General features: G+C 40.9%; 1 protein-coding gene across 5 annotated transcripts in view; it reads right to left on the bottom strand.

The window, feature by feature from the left end:
* The window catches only part of sema5ba (sema domain, seven thrombospondin repeats (type 1 and type 1-like), transmembrane domain (TM) and short cytoplasmic domain, (semaphorin) 5Ba), a 142,364-nt gene that overhangs the window by 98,395 nt on the left and 27,388 nt on the right, over positions 1–16,581 (bottom strand). For all 5 annotated transcript variants that reach the window (XR_011311943.1, XM_069720828.1, XM_069720827.1 and 2 more), the window contains exon 2: positions 8,448–8,675. Coding sequence is in view for 4 of the 5 variants with exons in the window: in XM_069720828.1 (XP_069576929.1) it covers positions 8,448–8,628 (181 nt within the window). In the remaining variant the exon portion in view is untranslated. The remainder of the gene's footprint in view (positions 1–8,447; positions 8,676–16,581) is intronic.

Below are 16,581 nucleotides of genomic sequence, written 5' to 3' on the forward strand. Positions count from 1 at the left end.
GTCCCTTTCTTCTCTATCGCTCGTATTTTCACTGTGGTTGCCTTGCAGAGGGGTGATAGTTTGAGAGAGGCTGCCGTGCCTCAGCGGAGCACAACTCTCCCTCTTTCCTTTCCTTTCCTTTCCTTTCCTTTCCCCTCCCTTCCCTTCCCTTCCCTTCCCTTCCTCCCACTTGACTGAACTCAGATAGAGGGGTCCGCAGGTTATGGGCAGAGCCACGAAGGAGCCTGGAGAGACAGGGGACTGAGCAGCCACAGGAGGAATGACGCTGGGGCCAGGAAGCTAATAGCCTCTCAGTCAGTGACCGGTAAAGATGTCTGTCTGCCTTTCACAAAACCAGCGGTGAAACAACATCCAAAGCTAAAGACAAGTCTGCTGCGCTCGAGCTGTTATAAAACTGACAGAAATGTGAGCAATATTCTCAGAAACAGAGTGAGGGCAGCAACAATAGGGGAGATAACCAGTGAAAGAGATAGTGTGTGCACTTCTTGTACTATATTTAGGGCAGGTATGAGAATCAGTGAAGGAAAAAAGGTACAGGTTGCACTAGATTACAGTTTATTGGACCTCAAAAGGGAGAATGTTTCTGCCCTGCAGGGTCTTTATCAGTCAAAAGTCATTGTTATCCTTTCCAGTACATTTTGGGGAGTTGTAATTCAGTGTGCACACAAAGGTAGGAAATATATTACAGTTTAAGAACCATTGAGAGAGACTATCTATTAAACTGTTGGCTTCATCTGTCTGTTAAAGTAATGACTTTTTGGTATTCATATATAGCTAGCTATATCAACTATGTAAATGTTCAGAAATTGCTTCATTCAAACAGGTAGGAGCTGTTAGGAATAATGCATCCATGTTCCCGTGATATTTGGCACCTGGAACGAGACAGAGCAGCAGCACTGCTGGAGGAAATAACAGCATCAGTGATAAAGAGTGTACTTAGTACGCTAACAAGCTGCATCGGTGATGGATTATTAATCCTATTTTGCAGGTGGATGAAGGTTTATATCGGTAATTTAATGAATGACCATCGTGAGAGAAGCCCATGATTCTTATTACAGCCCGAGGTACCATTTATATGCAATGGTATAAAGGGCACTTGCCAAAATGTCAGCGCAAGGAATAAAGTCTGCGCCACATATACATCATACTTTAGTGCTCCTACTTCTTTTTGCAAGTTCTTATATTTATTTTCACCCATGTGGAACTTCTAATTGAATCTATATTAGGAAAAATAAGAAAACAATCTGCTCCCTGTTTTATGCAGTCTGATGGTGCACACAGAGGTCTTTAAAAGACTGGGTTGGAGAAATTTTGCTGAATGAAGAACTGTGAAAGTTAACTTAGTAATAAGCTTATGTTTGATCATTCATTGTTTGCTAATCATCTCGTCATAATTAGTTATTTTTGTCTTGGTAATCGGAGAATGAGTGGTTTTAAAGCCATGGTGATGTGATTCAGTCTGGGCCAGTCAACATGTTTCTGTATGTGCTACAAGAACCCAGGTTGTACATTTGAAACACTGCTCTCTCTGCTGGGTTTATCTACTTATTGTAAATATTTATATTACAGAATCATCTGGTGAGAAAAATGATGAAACCATTGAACTATATATACCTGACCAATTTTTGGTGACTGTACTCTATACAAGCAAAGTGTATTTCTGACTTTAAAATGGTTTGTAGAAACTTCTTCATATTAAGTAGCTCCACATATCAATATAATTTTGGCTAGGTTTGCAGTTTTTACTTTACTAAAATGGCATCAACTGGCCAGTGACAAGATTGTCAGATGTTTGATAAAAAACTGTTTAGATTTTAGTTGTACTCACATCTTGAGTTATAAGGAGTGACTTTATATATGATTTCAAAGCAGATATCCTCTACTCTGACTGTCAAAAGAAAGTTTTTCCTGTGGTATCTCAGAATGTGTGAAAGGGTTAATATCTCTGTTGTGCTCTTGCAGCTTTTACGTTTATGTGACAGAAGGTAATTCAGACAGGATCTGTATTGAAAGTGTGAAGGAAACACAACTTAGTAGATTTGCAGCCTTGATTTTTATGGAAATGCTGGAAATTATCAATGCATTTACACAATGAGGCGCGTGTCTGAAAGGAGGTTTGGAATCTGAAAGAGACATGAGACAGCATGGACACAAAAAAGCAATGAGAGCAATTTCCCTGCTGATTTCCACTTTTCAGTTGAAGTGGTAATAAAGCCTTTAAATGTTTTCTATTCTCCACTCCTCTTTGCTATCACTTGGGCCTGCATCAGATATCCTGACATACCATCAGTGGGGGGGGAGACTGGTCCAGCAGCATGCTAAACTTAGCTACATTCAGCTGCCAGAGTGATGCCTGAAAACACACCACAGCTCTGATATCACAGTTCCAATTAGGCCCACCGCTGTAATCATGAATGAGTCGGGAAACAGAGACAGATGGCAGTGAGACAAGAATGCCAAATAAAAGCATTAAAAAAGAGCAGAAATTCATGGTGAACACTTTTTATTTTTCTTTGAAGCGAACCATTATGTCTCAAAGAAGCATCATTCGCATTCCTCAAGAGCCATTCAGACTGCGACATGACAGCTAAACGACAGCACCATTACCCAGACAATGAAAGAGATAGAAGGACTCGTACAAAACTCGCAATACATTTTGCTACCTATTATAGAGCACAAAAAAAAGAAGAAGCAGGCTGAGAGAGAAAACCTGATGAGAACGGGGAGATGAAAAGAAAATGAATGCAAGAAAGTGAATATAAGAGGAAAATGAATGAGATACGATGGGTAGATAGAACAGAACAGCCAGGCTGGGGATAAGAGAGGCTAAAAAATCTAATGGAAAAAAGACACGATTTCTCAGGAATTGAATACAACAACCAGCTACTGCACTGCTAGTTTGTTTTGCTGTCCATCTTCAGAGGAACTTACAATGATTTGAGAACAGAAGATGACAGTGTAAAGCCATGTAATCCATTGGACATCTCTCTGTGAATGATGTAGTGAAACCTGAGACAAAGGTCTTATCTACCATTACTTTCCCATAAAAACTCCCTTGTGATTCATTGTGTGGACATTGCTGCACTGGCAGTGATGAGGGAGCAACTTATCTAGTCTTGTACACACCAGCCTGACCTTTTACAAACACCAATTCTTAGGGCCTCATAACATAATCTACATCTCCATAAATAAAAAAAAAAGAAAGAAACCAGGCTCCATATCTGGATTCAGAGCATTCCAGTTGCTGCCCTCATGCCATACTCTTATCAGACCTGCAGTCTTGTGCTGTGAGCCGGTATCATCCATCTAAATCATGAGCTGGCAGCCCGGTACACTGTGTGCCTGTGGGTGGAGGTTACGTGATCCCAATGCTGTATTCCTGCACCGATATGTGGTGTGGTTGACATAAAACACTGGCACATCTTCTGGCAGAGCACAGATACAAACATACAGTCGGTGGTGTTTATGATGTCGACAGCAGATGGGGAAAAAAACTTTGCTGCCGACAGCAAAGTAAAGTGGATGGAGAAGTTTGATGCTGAATTTTGGTAGAAGTTTGTTTAGACGAGGGCTTTTTAAACTAGGAAGATCACTGCCCATACAAACTGAAGACTGACGCTTGGCATTCAGGCCAAAGAGTTCAATATTTGTTTCATCAGACCAGAGAATTTAGTTTCTCCTGGTCTGAGAGTCCTTCAGGTGCCTTTTGGTAATCTCCAGGTGGGCTGTCATGTGCCTTTTACTGAGGAGTGGCTTCTGTCTGGCCACTTTACCATACAGGCCTGCTTGGTGGAGTGCTGCAGAGATGGTTGTCCTTCTGGAAGGTTCTCCTTTCTTCACAGAGCAACGTTGGAGCTCTGTCAGAGTGACCATCGGGTTCTTGGTCACCTCCCTGACTAAGGCCCTTCTGCCCCGATCGCTCAGTTTGGCCGGGCGGCCGACTCTAGGAAGAGTCCTGGTGGTTCCAAACTTCTTCCATTTAAGGATGATGGAGGCCACTGTGCTCAATGGGACCTTCAATGCTGCAGACATTTTTCTGTACCCTTCCCCAGATCTGTGTCTCGATACAATCCTGTCTCGGAGGTCTGCAGACAATTCCTTGGACTTCATGGCTTGGTTTGTGCTCTGACATGCACTGTCAACTGTGGGACCTTATATAGACGGTGGTGTGTGTCTTTCCAAATCATGTCCAATCAACTGAATTTACCAGGTGGACTCCAATCAAGTTGTAGAAACATCTCAAGGATGATTAGTGGAAACAGGATGCACCTGAGCTCAATTTTGAGTGTCATGGCAAAGGCTGTGAATGCTTATGTATGTACATGTGATTTTTTTTTTCGTTTATTATTTTTAATAGATTTGCAAAAATAAAAAAAATTAAAAACTTTTTCACGTTATCATTATGTTGTATTGTGTGTAGAATTTTGAGGAAAAAAAATGAATGTAATCCATTTTGGAATAAGGCTGTAACATAACATGTGGAAAAAGTGAAGCACTGTGAATACTTTCCAGATGCACTGTATATTAGTACATGGAATAAACTAATCACATGCAACCTTTTTATGGTATCAGGTTGACCCTGATAGAGGCTACAACCTGAAATGTGTTGGTCTCTACTACAAGTGTTGCTGCAGTTTTGACCTCTGTAGATTCTTTCTTTCCTTCTCCATACACCTTAGCAGTTGGTGACGTTCTGCCAGAAACCTCTAACCTGCTCCTGTGGTATCAGTCTCAGACAGAAAATTACAAGATGAACAAAGTAAGCCAGTATTTGCCTGTTTATGATACTATCAAACAATTCAAGCAGACTTAAGGTACTTTTAACAGCTCCATCTCCACATTTGTTAAAGGTGAAAACAGTGAAACTGTATCCAGAGAGGCGTTTTCTTATGGACCGTAGACAATTTAAAACAGGCCGTACCAGGCCTGCGGGCCTGAGTTTGAATAGCTCTGGTTTAGATTGTGTCCTGCACCTTCTTCTGATTATTTCCATCAATGCTGTCACTTATAGTATTTACAAAAGATTCTGTAACATCTCAAGCCAGTGTGTAAAGCCCATAATATATAATTAAATAAGATATAGTTTTCAGTCAAATGTATTTATGTTTTTCTTTTTTCAGATTAATTTCACCACATGTATCCTGGATTATTGATATTTTATTCATTTTTATTTGTTATCCATTTGTCTGGCTTAACTTTTGAGGTTTAATTTTTATTTAAGTTTCATCTCAATGTTTAAGCCTAACAGGTTAAGGAACACAAAAGAAAGAAAAAAAAATAAAGCAGTGAACATTGTAGAGCATTTAGCAGCTACAGATTCAGATATTTCTTTCAAGAGTTGGTACAGATCAAAACCAGTTAACTAACCATAAAGAAATGGATATTACATGTATTGGGGGGAAGAAACAAAACTTCAGGCAACTGTTCGCATGATATATCAATTTAAAAAGTGATGACACATCTGCGTTGACTTTCTTACGCCCCTACATTGTTAAAAACTCCCCCAAACTGTCATTTGTAATTTTTTTAATGTATTTATTAAAGACTTAGAAAAGAATCAAGAATCATTTTCTGTGAACAAGCCCTTATCAGGTGGTATATTCGTCTTAAGTGTATCTATACATTTGTCTGATTACATGACAAGTTCAGGTTGGTTTGATTTTCTCAAAGTGTCCTCAGAGCCAAAGTGGAAATACTTAAAGCCAGAGAATACAGCTGAGATTTAATGCAGATAACATGCTCCAGTGGAGGGACTGACTCCAGGCCAGAGGACGTCTGATCCCTTCAACATGCACAGACACACGCTACCAGGACTGAATCTCACTGCATCATCAAAAGACACTTTACCCGCAACATGAACAGGAAGCCAAACTTACAAACACAAACAGATGCTGTTAATTGTCATTATGGGTGCATACACTTCTTCAGCATGCGTGCACGGCCACTCCCTGCTCTCCTCCAGGTGACTGGGGTATCGCTTCAGCAAGCTACTATAAAACGCTCATCAATCACAGCGGCTAATCTCAGGTTCTCATTGGCACTTTCATTGTGCAGGCCTTTTCTGTAAGGCTGCCTCCACATAATGCCCAGCTCTGCCTGCTTTGACAGGCCAGCAGCCCTGCAGCTCCCTGCCATGAGAGCCATTCTCAAGTGGCACGCCTTTGAAGTGAAGCACTGGCGAGGCCCAGGATAATCTGGACATCTGGAGGGGCCGGTGGGTGAAGCACGACAGGGGCAAAGACCCGGCCTATAGGTGACCTCAGCCCGGCTTTGTGGGGAATGAAAATAGCCGTTTCACTTTGGAAATCCAATTGAAAGAGGCTCTAAGTTTTCAAACTTATAACTGCTGTTACAGAGAGAGTCCAGAGAAAAAAGGAACAAATGGCACACAGCTTTTGATGTCAATCTTCAGTTCCATTGACCTGCAACATGGCTGAGCCGGCCCTTAGAAAGCTTGAATAGGAACAAAAAGAGAAAAAAAAACAGAGACAAAAGGAAATGTCTGCTGAGTAGATTTCAGAAAACCTCCTGACCACCTCTTCATTTTTTGCTTCAGTCCTCGATCCCCACCAGCTATTTTTATTTTCTCCAATCTAAGTTGCCACTCTTGGCAGATGAAACACAAACAACCCTATTCAAAAATAAATTCAGACATTTTTTGTGCGTTTACCTTTCATCCTGCTGTATCTATCTGCGATTCTGTGCCACAAACTGTTCTGTTCCATTTCACGCCGTCAGGAGGATACCTTGTTTCTTGGCCGATTGTTCAGATGAAAGGGCTTGATAGTGAGCGTCATTATGCCACACAATCATTTCTATCATGTCCCCTTTTTGCGTTCCGTTGTTCTTTTATAGATGCATGCTGACCTGGCTGAATGCCCCACTGAGGTTTTATTGCAGCTGGCACGAGGTGGATATGTTTATGAAAACAGTCTATCTTGCTGTTGTGAAAAGTGGCACGTATGTCGTATAGAAAAAAACGTGTACTGATACTGTGTATTGATGATTTAAAAGTCTCTGAGGTCTGTATACAGTGAGCCGTCCCCCCCTTAATATACATGATGGCAATAATTGGCTGCATTGAACTGCATTCAAAACACAAAGCTTGCACAAACAAGTTCAATGCCTCAAACGAACCATAAGCACAATCAGGGATGAAGGTAGACGCTGGTGGAAGTTAAGGTGGGATTTTGTGCATCTACTCTGTGACGTCTGCTTCCACATCAGTTAGTGATTACCTGTAACTCCCACAGAACTCTGTGGCAACACTCAGAAAATGTATCTGCTTTAAGGAATAATGCGTAAACAAGCAGCCTGACCAGTGAAAAAGATGAGTGTTATTATTTTTTATACAAGAAACTGTTCGGCATTCTTTCTCCCGATACAATCATTCTCTGGGTCCAGAGAGAAGCGCTGGTCCTGACAACAAATTGTGACATTTAATATCATTTTTTTTTAACCGTTGAAAACTATTAGATGCTAACATAAAACCTTTTTTCTTAATAGATCATGTGGCCAACTCTGCTTGAAAGGTGTACTTACTGTAAGGTTAAACGTCAGTTTTCCACATTAGAAATCCAGTTCGGGGGTTAGTTATTATAAAAACCTAGTTAACTCGGTTAGATTTCGGCTGGAGAGTCATGATTTCTCTGACGTGTGCACTTAACATGAGCGAATGTACAAAATACTATGTTGGTAGCAGTCGACAGGTTGAAATTCAAGCAATCGCCTCAACTTTTACAGGAGAGTGCCAAGTTTTGCAAAATTGCTGCGATTTTCCCGCAAAAAAGTTCTTAAACAGTAAATCAGCTTTGTGTATTACCACAAAATGATCCTTTCCAAACAAAACTCTCATTGTTAACAATAATAACAGCTCATTAACTCCTCATATCAGCAAGGCTCTGCAACCTCTCCTCTCATCATCAAAACAAACCGCCTGCTGACTGACCGGAACAACAGGAAGTGACAGGGCTTATGGGAAATGTGGTCTAATCATTAAAATGAGATCTATGATAAATTAGTTTTATACACACTTCCAGTTGTAAGAGAATGATCTTTGTTTTTCTGCATCCAGTAGGTTTACATTTTTTTTTATATTTTTCCTTGACTTGCACTTTCTGCTAATTTATGCAACTTTTCACAAGAAAAGACATTTAAAACTCCCAAATTTAAATCCGAATTTTTGAGAAAACTGCTGCAAAATAAATCATTTGTAAACAATTACCAAAAAACTCTGCAGGATCCTAGAGGGACTGATAAGTTGTCCATCGTGCGGTGGGAAAAAAGGATATCTGATTACTGTCAAGCTTTCTGGAAATTGAAGGTTTCCAGAAACCATAACCTGCTTTCTTCCAGCAGTTTTCTTGTGTTCATGTAAAAGTAGGATCGTAAGTTGAGCACATTTAGACATTTATATAAAACGTGTTTTTAAAGAGATGATGTCTGACCTTGGATGGAAACCTTCGGATGCTCTTTCTTCATGCACTCTGGGTGGGTCAGCGGGTCAAACAAGGATGGGGTCGGGGTTGTTGGGGCAGCAGAGCTCTGCGTGGAAACAGCTGGAAGGAGAAGGAGTAGGAGGAGGCCAGCCACAGACAAGGGGGTGGAGTCCTGCGAGGACGCTGTCATGGTGATGACCTCTCCTCTAGCTGCCAAGGTGGGCCTCTGGGATATAGCTGGGTAAGAGAAGAGACGGTTTCAGCACCTCAATGCAAAATTTTTTACACCGAGCTTCAAAGAAAAGAAGCTCTCTGAGTCACTTCAAAATCATCTTTTTCCCCTCAAACTTTCTATTCCTCGGGGCTCCCGGCTCCGAATCCGAATCCAGCATCGAAGAACAGAAAGAGAAAGAAAAAGTGATGCAAAGGAAAACAATTTTGATAGAAAGGACATTACTGTGGGATGAAAAAGCGGATGTTAGATAACTTGAGGGTGGCTGGAAAGAGGAGATATAAAGATGAGTAAACTAAAATACAGAAAATTAGAAGAATGGAGAGCGATGGAAGGTGTGAAGGACATGAAAAACGGCCCAGAAATATTCTTACACTTCAGCAATGAGCCATCCCAAAGAAGTACCTAACCCCTGACCTCCAGATAATTATTCAAAATGTGCAATTAAACTTTGAAAGTTAATTTAATGGCTGATTAAAATTGGAAAATTAAATGCAGTAGTGCACTGTTCAATGAGCCACAACTTTCCACAAGTCAATGAAGCAGAAATGAGTTCTCTAAAATGTGTAACTCCTGAAGAGATGTGCTGGAAAAATGTTTGCACAACTTTGATTCATGCACGCTCCTCCTTGCATCCTGACATTTTCAGTGCACGTGTGATGCATCAATGATTTCCCATCATTCTCTTACCTCAGTATTCAAGTGTTATGCAAGCAGCCAGCAGGGAGAGAAAGACATACACACAAACGCTCCTATACAAAACACGCACACTTCCTGGGTAAATGTAATCTCCTCCAGTCGTAACATATGAGACTACAGTGCTGAGCTGAAACCAGCAGTTCATCATCTCCCGCCCTGCGCTCCTGACGATGTTAGCTTAGCGAGGTGTAATATCATTAAAGTAGATTAAAAACTGAGAGCATCAACTTTCTGCAGCACTTTGGCTGGGTTACATCTCTCTGTAGTGTTTTCCTCACTAATGCTTCAATCAATAACAAATTATTAGCTTGGTTGAGTTGCAAATCAACCATATTGCCCTGCAATCAATTATCCCTCTCACTACAGCTGGTAACTAATTAGGCAAATGCAAACGGTGCCCATGTTTGTCATTGCAATACAGTGGAATCAACAGACCTCCCCCCCAGCTACTGCCAACTAAAAGAATGTTGATGAAACAGGTGGAAGTACTCGATGTACTCTGCGGTGGACTTGACTGTTCAGGCTGGATTTGTTTCAGGTTGTAGGGCTCGCTGTTCAGGCAACATGGTCTCATTCACAGTTCGTCAAATTAAAAACGTTTTATCAATTCGTTTACAGTTCATACAGGTGCAGAGGATGCCGCTTGGGTGTCATGCCACCTGGCGTCTAATAGGGTTGCACGGGATGCTTTTTGTTCATGCAACAAAAACGGTGTGATCATAATTAAGAAAACATGATGTTTTGGGTTAAATTTGACATGGTCGCCGTTTGGTTTGGGTTATGCACAAAAACAACGTGGTTTTTGGTTCAGGAAAAGACTGTGGTTTGGGTTGCTTAAAAGAAATTAACATTAACTTCTGCCTCATTGTGGACTCAAACACCAGTCTCCCAAGTGAAAGCCCTGAAGGCTTTACATTTAACACAGCAGCAGCAACGTGATTATCGTCAGTAAAATATGGTATGAGTTAAATCTGACACGGTTGCTAAAGACAAAACTGATATATTAAAATTGATCCAGAAATTCCATTTTGAGGGAAAGATGTATGTTCTTGTGATTTGTATTTGAAAATCTAGTTTGTATGTCAGAGAACATTTTTATTATCCCGATATTTCCCTTTTTTTTCCTGAAGTTTATCATCCAGATTGAAATCTCACAACAATATACAAAAATACAAAACAAAAACTTGAATCCTCTCTGAGGGGCACATACAAGCCACTTAAGCCAGCAGCTTTGTGCCACTTCTGCCAGCCAGACGTCTGGTTTTTGTTGTGTCGAGAGCAGCCCTGAATCCTGGAGTGTCATCAAGTCTGAAAAATGCCACATGCCATTGTCATCGTCTGCACCATGTCCCTCTTCTATCTTTGTCTCTCCCTCTCCTGAGTTTTTATGTGTACCCTGTCATTGTTTTCACGACTCAGTGGTTCTACATGAAGCGACCCTGAGACCTCCAACACTCCAAATATTACACCTTCTTCTTCACGATCAAAATCTAGCCGAGTCTCTTTCTCACATTTCATTATTTTATCTAAATGATTGTACGAGTTTAAAACAGATAAAGACATCAAGCCCTCAGACAGTAGGGGCCCTTTATAGTTGTCCTGCTTCATCACCTGACCACCTACACAGTACGTGACCTGCTACCTGCCTGCAAAGCTGATCTACATTTGCGTCATAAGTTTTCCTCTGACCGTAATCCTTCCAAACATCCAGATAAACCGTTTAGGTGTAATTTCCTGTCTCCAGCGTTTGGCCCTGTTATCGGTCACCAAAACCTCGCCAAGATCACATTACAGTGTGATTTCTGAGATCAGGTGAAGCACTATTTTCCTGATTTACCCAACAAAGAAAGACCAGAGGGGTTTCAGTGTCGGAAAGATCCTTTTGAAAATGGTAGACCTGTGTGAAATAAGTACTGTATTTTATAGTATCCTAATCACAGCAGTATATGAGACAGTGGGAGGGAACCTCTGGGGTCTGCAGTAGATTAACTCTTCAAATTTGAGTGGTATGATTTGATCTCTTCACTTAATTACATGTGGTGTCTCTCCAGGGTCAATCCTACAGACCTTTTAGCTTTACTTGTGTTTAATACCTCTGAGACGCATCAGAATGATGACAAATATCTTAGTCCTGAGGTTGTGCTCCCAAGATGAACGACTAGAGCTCTTACAGCCTCTTACAACGACTTACAAATACTATATTACCTATCAAAACCAACTGTCACTGTTCAGTTTTAATAATAATAAACCTTCGTTTTGGCTCTGTGGCTCATTGTTGAACTTTAATTTTGGGCAACGTGCCAAAAATCTCTTCAGTCATTATTTTTCTCTAATTAAATGGCAGTGATACCTGCTTCAGCCAAAGTTAAGCTGAGCAACTGCTGTTGTTCAGGATGTTGCAGGACGATTTTCAATTATAACCAAAAACTAGGACCATATGTTTCCAATTTTAGCCTCCGCTGATTGGTTGTCTGTTTGTTTCATACCTGATTACTTTTGAGGCTTTGCATAGACCGGTGCCAAGTTGTCACTTGATATTCTTGGTACTCTTATTCCTCTTGTTTCTCTAATTCAAGAAAAAAGTCACTTTATATAACAGATGCAAAAATAATATGCAAGTCTGGTTTTGCCATAAAGCAGGGTACAGACATAAATTAAAGAGACAACCACTTCTGTAAAAATGGCCTGAAAAACCGTTCCTTCAGCAGATTCTACATTCGTTTTTGCTTTTCTGACATTTTCACTTTTACCAGACTGCAGAGACTGACATGAAACATGGAGAGAAGGGGAGAGAGAGACATTGCAGGATGGCATACAATTAAGTTTCTAGGGTGAAATCAAATATTATCCTCAAAGGCTACGAGTTTTATTCACTCGAACACCCCAATTTTCTTCTATTCCTGTTGCAGGAGCAGCATTGGCAGGTGCTTAATTCACATTAAATCACTGAGTCCTGAAAGTCAAAGGCTGACTCTACAAATCCTCTCATTAGTTTAAAAGCTGGACAGAGAGCAAGCAGGGCGGGAGATCATGACAGATGACCAGTTCAACATTTTGGTGGATGAGATATCTTGGCATGGACACGCACAAAGAGAGGGAAATGTACTTTCAGCAGCAAGATGAAGTTCACGTGTGGCTGTAAAAAAAAAGTCATGTCATTCACTCAAGCAAACCCAGTTGCATGCAAATCCCTGCTCTGAAAACTGGTGAAATCCAGCCACGGACAGCTGGTCACACTCCATATTGGGTCACAGCATGTGGGCAGAACCGATGCATGCTGGGTGCCAACATCAACTCCTGAGCGTGTGTGTGTGTGTGTGTGTGTGTGTGTGTGTGTGTGTGTGTGTGTGTGTGTGTGTGTGTGTGTGTGTGTGTGTGTGTGTGTGTGTGTGTGTGTGTGTGTGTGTGTGTGTGTGTTTGTGTGCGTTTATATGAAGCAGGACACGTTAAGGCCACTCCAAAGAGGCCCGATAGAGTCCATCCAATTTCCCGTCCTGCTGTGTTCGGGATTAGCAACAGTTTGTCAGCAAAGAACCAGGGCAATCTATACGACTGAGGAAGCTGTCGCACACACACACACACACACACACACACACACACACACACACACACACACACACACACACACACACACACACACACACACACACACACACACACACACACACACACACACACACACACAGATACTTTAGGACTCAGTGAGCCACTGCTTGCTTGTCAGTCGGTCATTCAGTCAGTTCCATTGAGTCGATTGAAGGTACACCATTTGCTAGGAACTTGTTTGGATTGGGGCCAATAGATGTTCAGGCATGTCCGTCTCGGGAGAGCTACTTATTGCTATTAATGCTATGTAAAATGTTGGCATAGGAACAATACATTTTTTTATTCCTTTAAAAAAAATAACACTACAACAATGGAAATACTTTAAAAAAAAATGGTATAAGAGGTAAACACCCTGCAGCCAGTAGAATCAGCTGTAAACCTAGTAAAGAGAAATCTCCAGGCTCTGCACTATTGGCTGGTGATGAGGAGGCGGAACTACTGTCTCCAAAATTGAGACAATTTTCCCTCCAGGTCACTTTGCATGTGAACAACGATGCCCGACACTGTGTGAATGTGTTGCAGAAGAGGCCGACACATTGATGTGTAATGTTATAACAAATTCTCTGTGATGGCCCACGTTTCACGACAGCCTTGAGCGTGGCTGTTTTGGATCAGGTCCGATCTTTTGATTTCATATGTGGTTGGAGCACTTGTCATACAAACTACCTTTCTAGTATAACCCGGCCTTGAGGGGCCTGTAGACTCTTTACTGGTCACAGACAGAACCTCCTAATCCGTCTGGAGACTTTTGATTTCTAAAAATGCGTTTTATTATCTGTATGACCTGTAGCCCTGCCCTGACATTCAGCTTCCAGTGTGGAGTAGCTGACAACATTATTATAAAGCTGTAGAAAGACATTAAACAGTAGGTAGACTGTCTCCCCTGGGATAAAAACACTAGCTTTCATTGTAAAGACTTATTTTTATTGAACAAGGAACCAAACCAACACTCGGCAGGGAAAAGTAAATTGTTAATGCCAGTATAAAGGCTAGATAGCTAATTAGCAGTACATTAAACATCATGTAAATGTACCTTTATATGTCACTTCAGTCTGTTTAGATATTAGTATGATCCTTAGTGTTCAATACCACGTCTGACAATGCCCTGTGCCAACGGCTTGTAACCAACAATGGAAGTTTACTTTGTTCTTTTCGAGAGATCTGGTTACCAGCTGCTGTCAATCAAATTCACCTTGAGGGGCTAAAACCAAAAAACTCATCAGGGAAATTCCCTAAACACCTTATTTGTTCCTCATCAATTACCAAAACATTTAAACTCGTCATCATTTTTGACGGCAAAAAAAGGCTAGCTAAATGTGATTTCAGGTCAAATAATGTCTTTACATTTTTACTCTATTGTTTATTTATTCATTTATTGATATACAATTTTTCCCTTTCAACATTTGGTCAGTTTTATTCAGATCAAACAGTTCAACCAAAGAGACAATGTGTTCACCATTGATAATCATCAGCTTTTTGTTCCATGTTTATCTATTAACTCAAATTGTCAGAGTATCACATACAATAAATCAGGCTGTCATGTTGTGGCATAAATATATGAAGTCTGGAAATACTCAAAATGGAAATACTAGATTACATAAAGTGATACTTCCTAAAAATTTTTTTTTTTTTTTTTAAAAAAGGGTATTAAAATACAATATTTGGGTTACTCACCCCCGGCTATGTACACTGTAAATTATGGTAGAGATCCAATTTGACCTAAATGTTTAACAGCTACAGGCAGTGTACTTCCTGCTAAGGTGCATTGCATTAACAACCTGTCTCATTGGGATGCTTCAGCATGGTGCAGCTTGTTGTAAATAACCAGGAGCAGTCCAACAGTTGTGTTTTTTTCTTCTCCTGGTGGTTTATACTTTTTTTTTTTTTTTTAAAAAAGACCACAGTACCTTGGTGTTACTGTTGGATAGTTTTGGCAAGCTGAGGCTAGATAAACAAGGTAAGCTGTCTTTTTTAGAAAAAAAAAAAAAAAATCATTTCCAATCGTTATCCAGATGGCAGCCAGTAAATCTCAACATTCCCCGTGCAGGCTCTCGTAAGCACCTGCCAATGCCAACGCGTATCTATGGCAACTGAGCGGCAAGTTGGTAGTCAAGCAGCGGGAACCAGGTTGAGTGTATTTAGGCACAGACCTCAACAGGCTCCTCGGGGGGAGTCGGATGGCGGACTGCCCGCTGATGCAATACAGTGTGAGGAAGTGAAGTGCAGGAGACAATACAAAACTTGAAGCAGGCGAATGTGAGCAATAGGAATTAAATTTGGTGCAGTAATGAATGCATATACAGTCTTTGTATACATATATTGTAGCTACAGTGAGTCACTTGTCAAAGGAAACTGTTGCGTTGCATTGCTTTAAAGAGTCATCAATAGTTTTCAGGGCAGTAGACAGCCGATGCTCCAGGCTGGTGAAGAAACGGGCTTAAGAGTTCACCAAAAAATTGTTCCATCGAATAATCCTCAATTTCTGTCTTCTTTCCTTTATCTAACTGAAACTGTGGCATCAAAAGGTGGTTCAGCCCAACAGCCCGGGCTCCAAATGTTATCGTTCACCTTCAACTTAAAGAGGAGAGGCGGGGACCGATGTTGGCCAGGGGGCCGTAACTGCTGCTTTTCAAAATGCATGTTGTGTTTGTCAGACCACATCAAATTCTTTCAGGCTGGTGTGCATCGATCCAGATCATACCAGCCCTGAAACACTCTCCCCTATCTCACCGCTCACCCTCTCCTACGCTTATCACTCCTTTTTTGTTGTTGTTGCTTTGCTCTTTAGAGACAGTTATAGACCAGGAGTTTCAGGAGTCCAGTGGCCGTTTGCCTCTTAATTTCAGCCCTGTTTGCAAGGAGCGTTTGTCTAATTACAACTCAAAGCTAACTCCCTGAGCACAATCTCATCAGAGTCTGTAATGACTCTGATTAAATTGTTTCTGGCCGACTGGAAAGCATTTGCCGCCTGTATAAATGAACTGCCTGCTTTATGCCATGTTGGAGCCGGATGAGGAAGGAAATCTGTGTGACCTGAGGCTGGATAAAAAAATTGTTGCTTTTAGAAAGATTTGTCATCACAGATAGCAGATAGGAAGTGAAATTGGTCATTTCTCCTGTGAAGCTCCCAGAGGGGGGAAATCTTTTTCCCTTTTTCTTTGATTCATTAGAAGTGATTAGACATCATTGTTAAGCATCCTTTAACAGCATTTCAACTTAAGCCCCTCCAGAGCATTAAAGTGCATAAAAAATGTTTTGTTCCTGCAGGGCTTGCTGTGATCATCCCAATGCTCATCATTAACTTATATATCACAGGAATACCAATACTTCCTCATCTAAAAAGCTCACAGGAATTCTCCCTCACTCAAAAAAAAAGAAAAGAATTACAACAGAAGGAAATAACACCTGTTTCCTCCAGGAGCTAAACACGAGATCGATGCCATCAACTCCGGAGTGTAAATCAAGCAGTTTTTTTTTAAACGGAACAAAATATAGCAGAGCCCATTTCAAACTTGTCATTTTATCTCACTGTCATTTCTGCTCATTTGAAGAAACATGCCGGTTTACATGCGATAAATCAAACCAACCTTATATTGTGATAAACAC

The sequence above is a fragment of the Brachyistius frenatus genome, unplaced genomic scaffold (assembly GCF_029030835.1).
Source record: "Brachyistius frenatus isolate BFR_SWC_R1_liver_20210118 unplaced genomic scaffold, ASM2903083v1 Contig_252, whole genome shotgun sequence".
In the NCBI taxonomy this organism is placed as follows: Eukaryota; Metazoa; Chordata; class Actinopteri; family Embiotocidae; genus Brachyistius; species Brachyistius frenatus.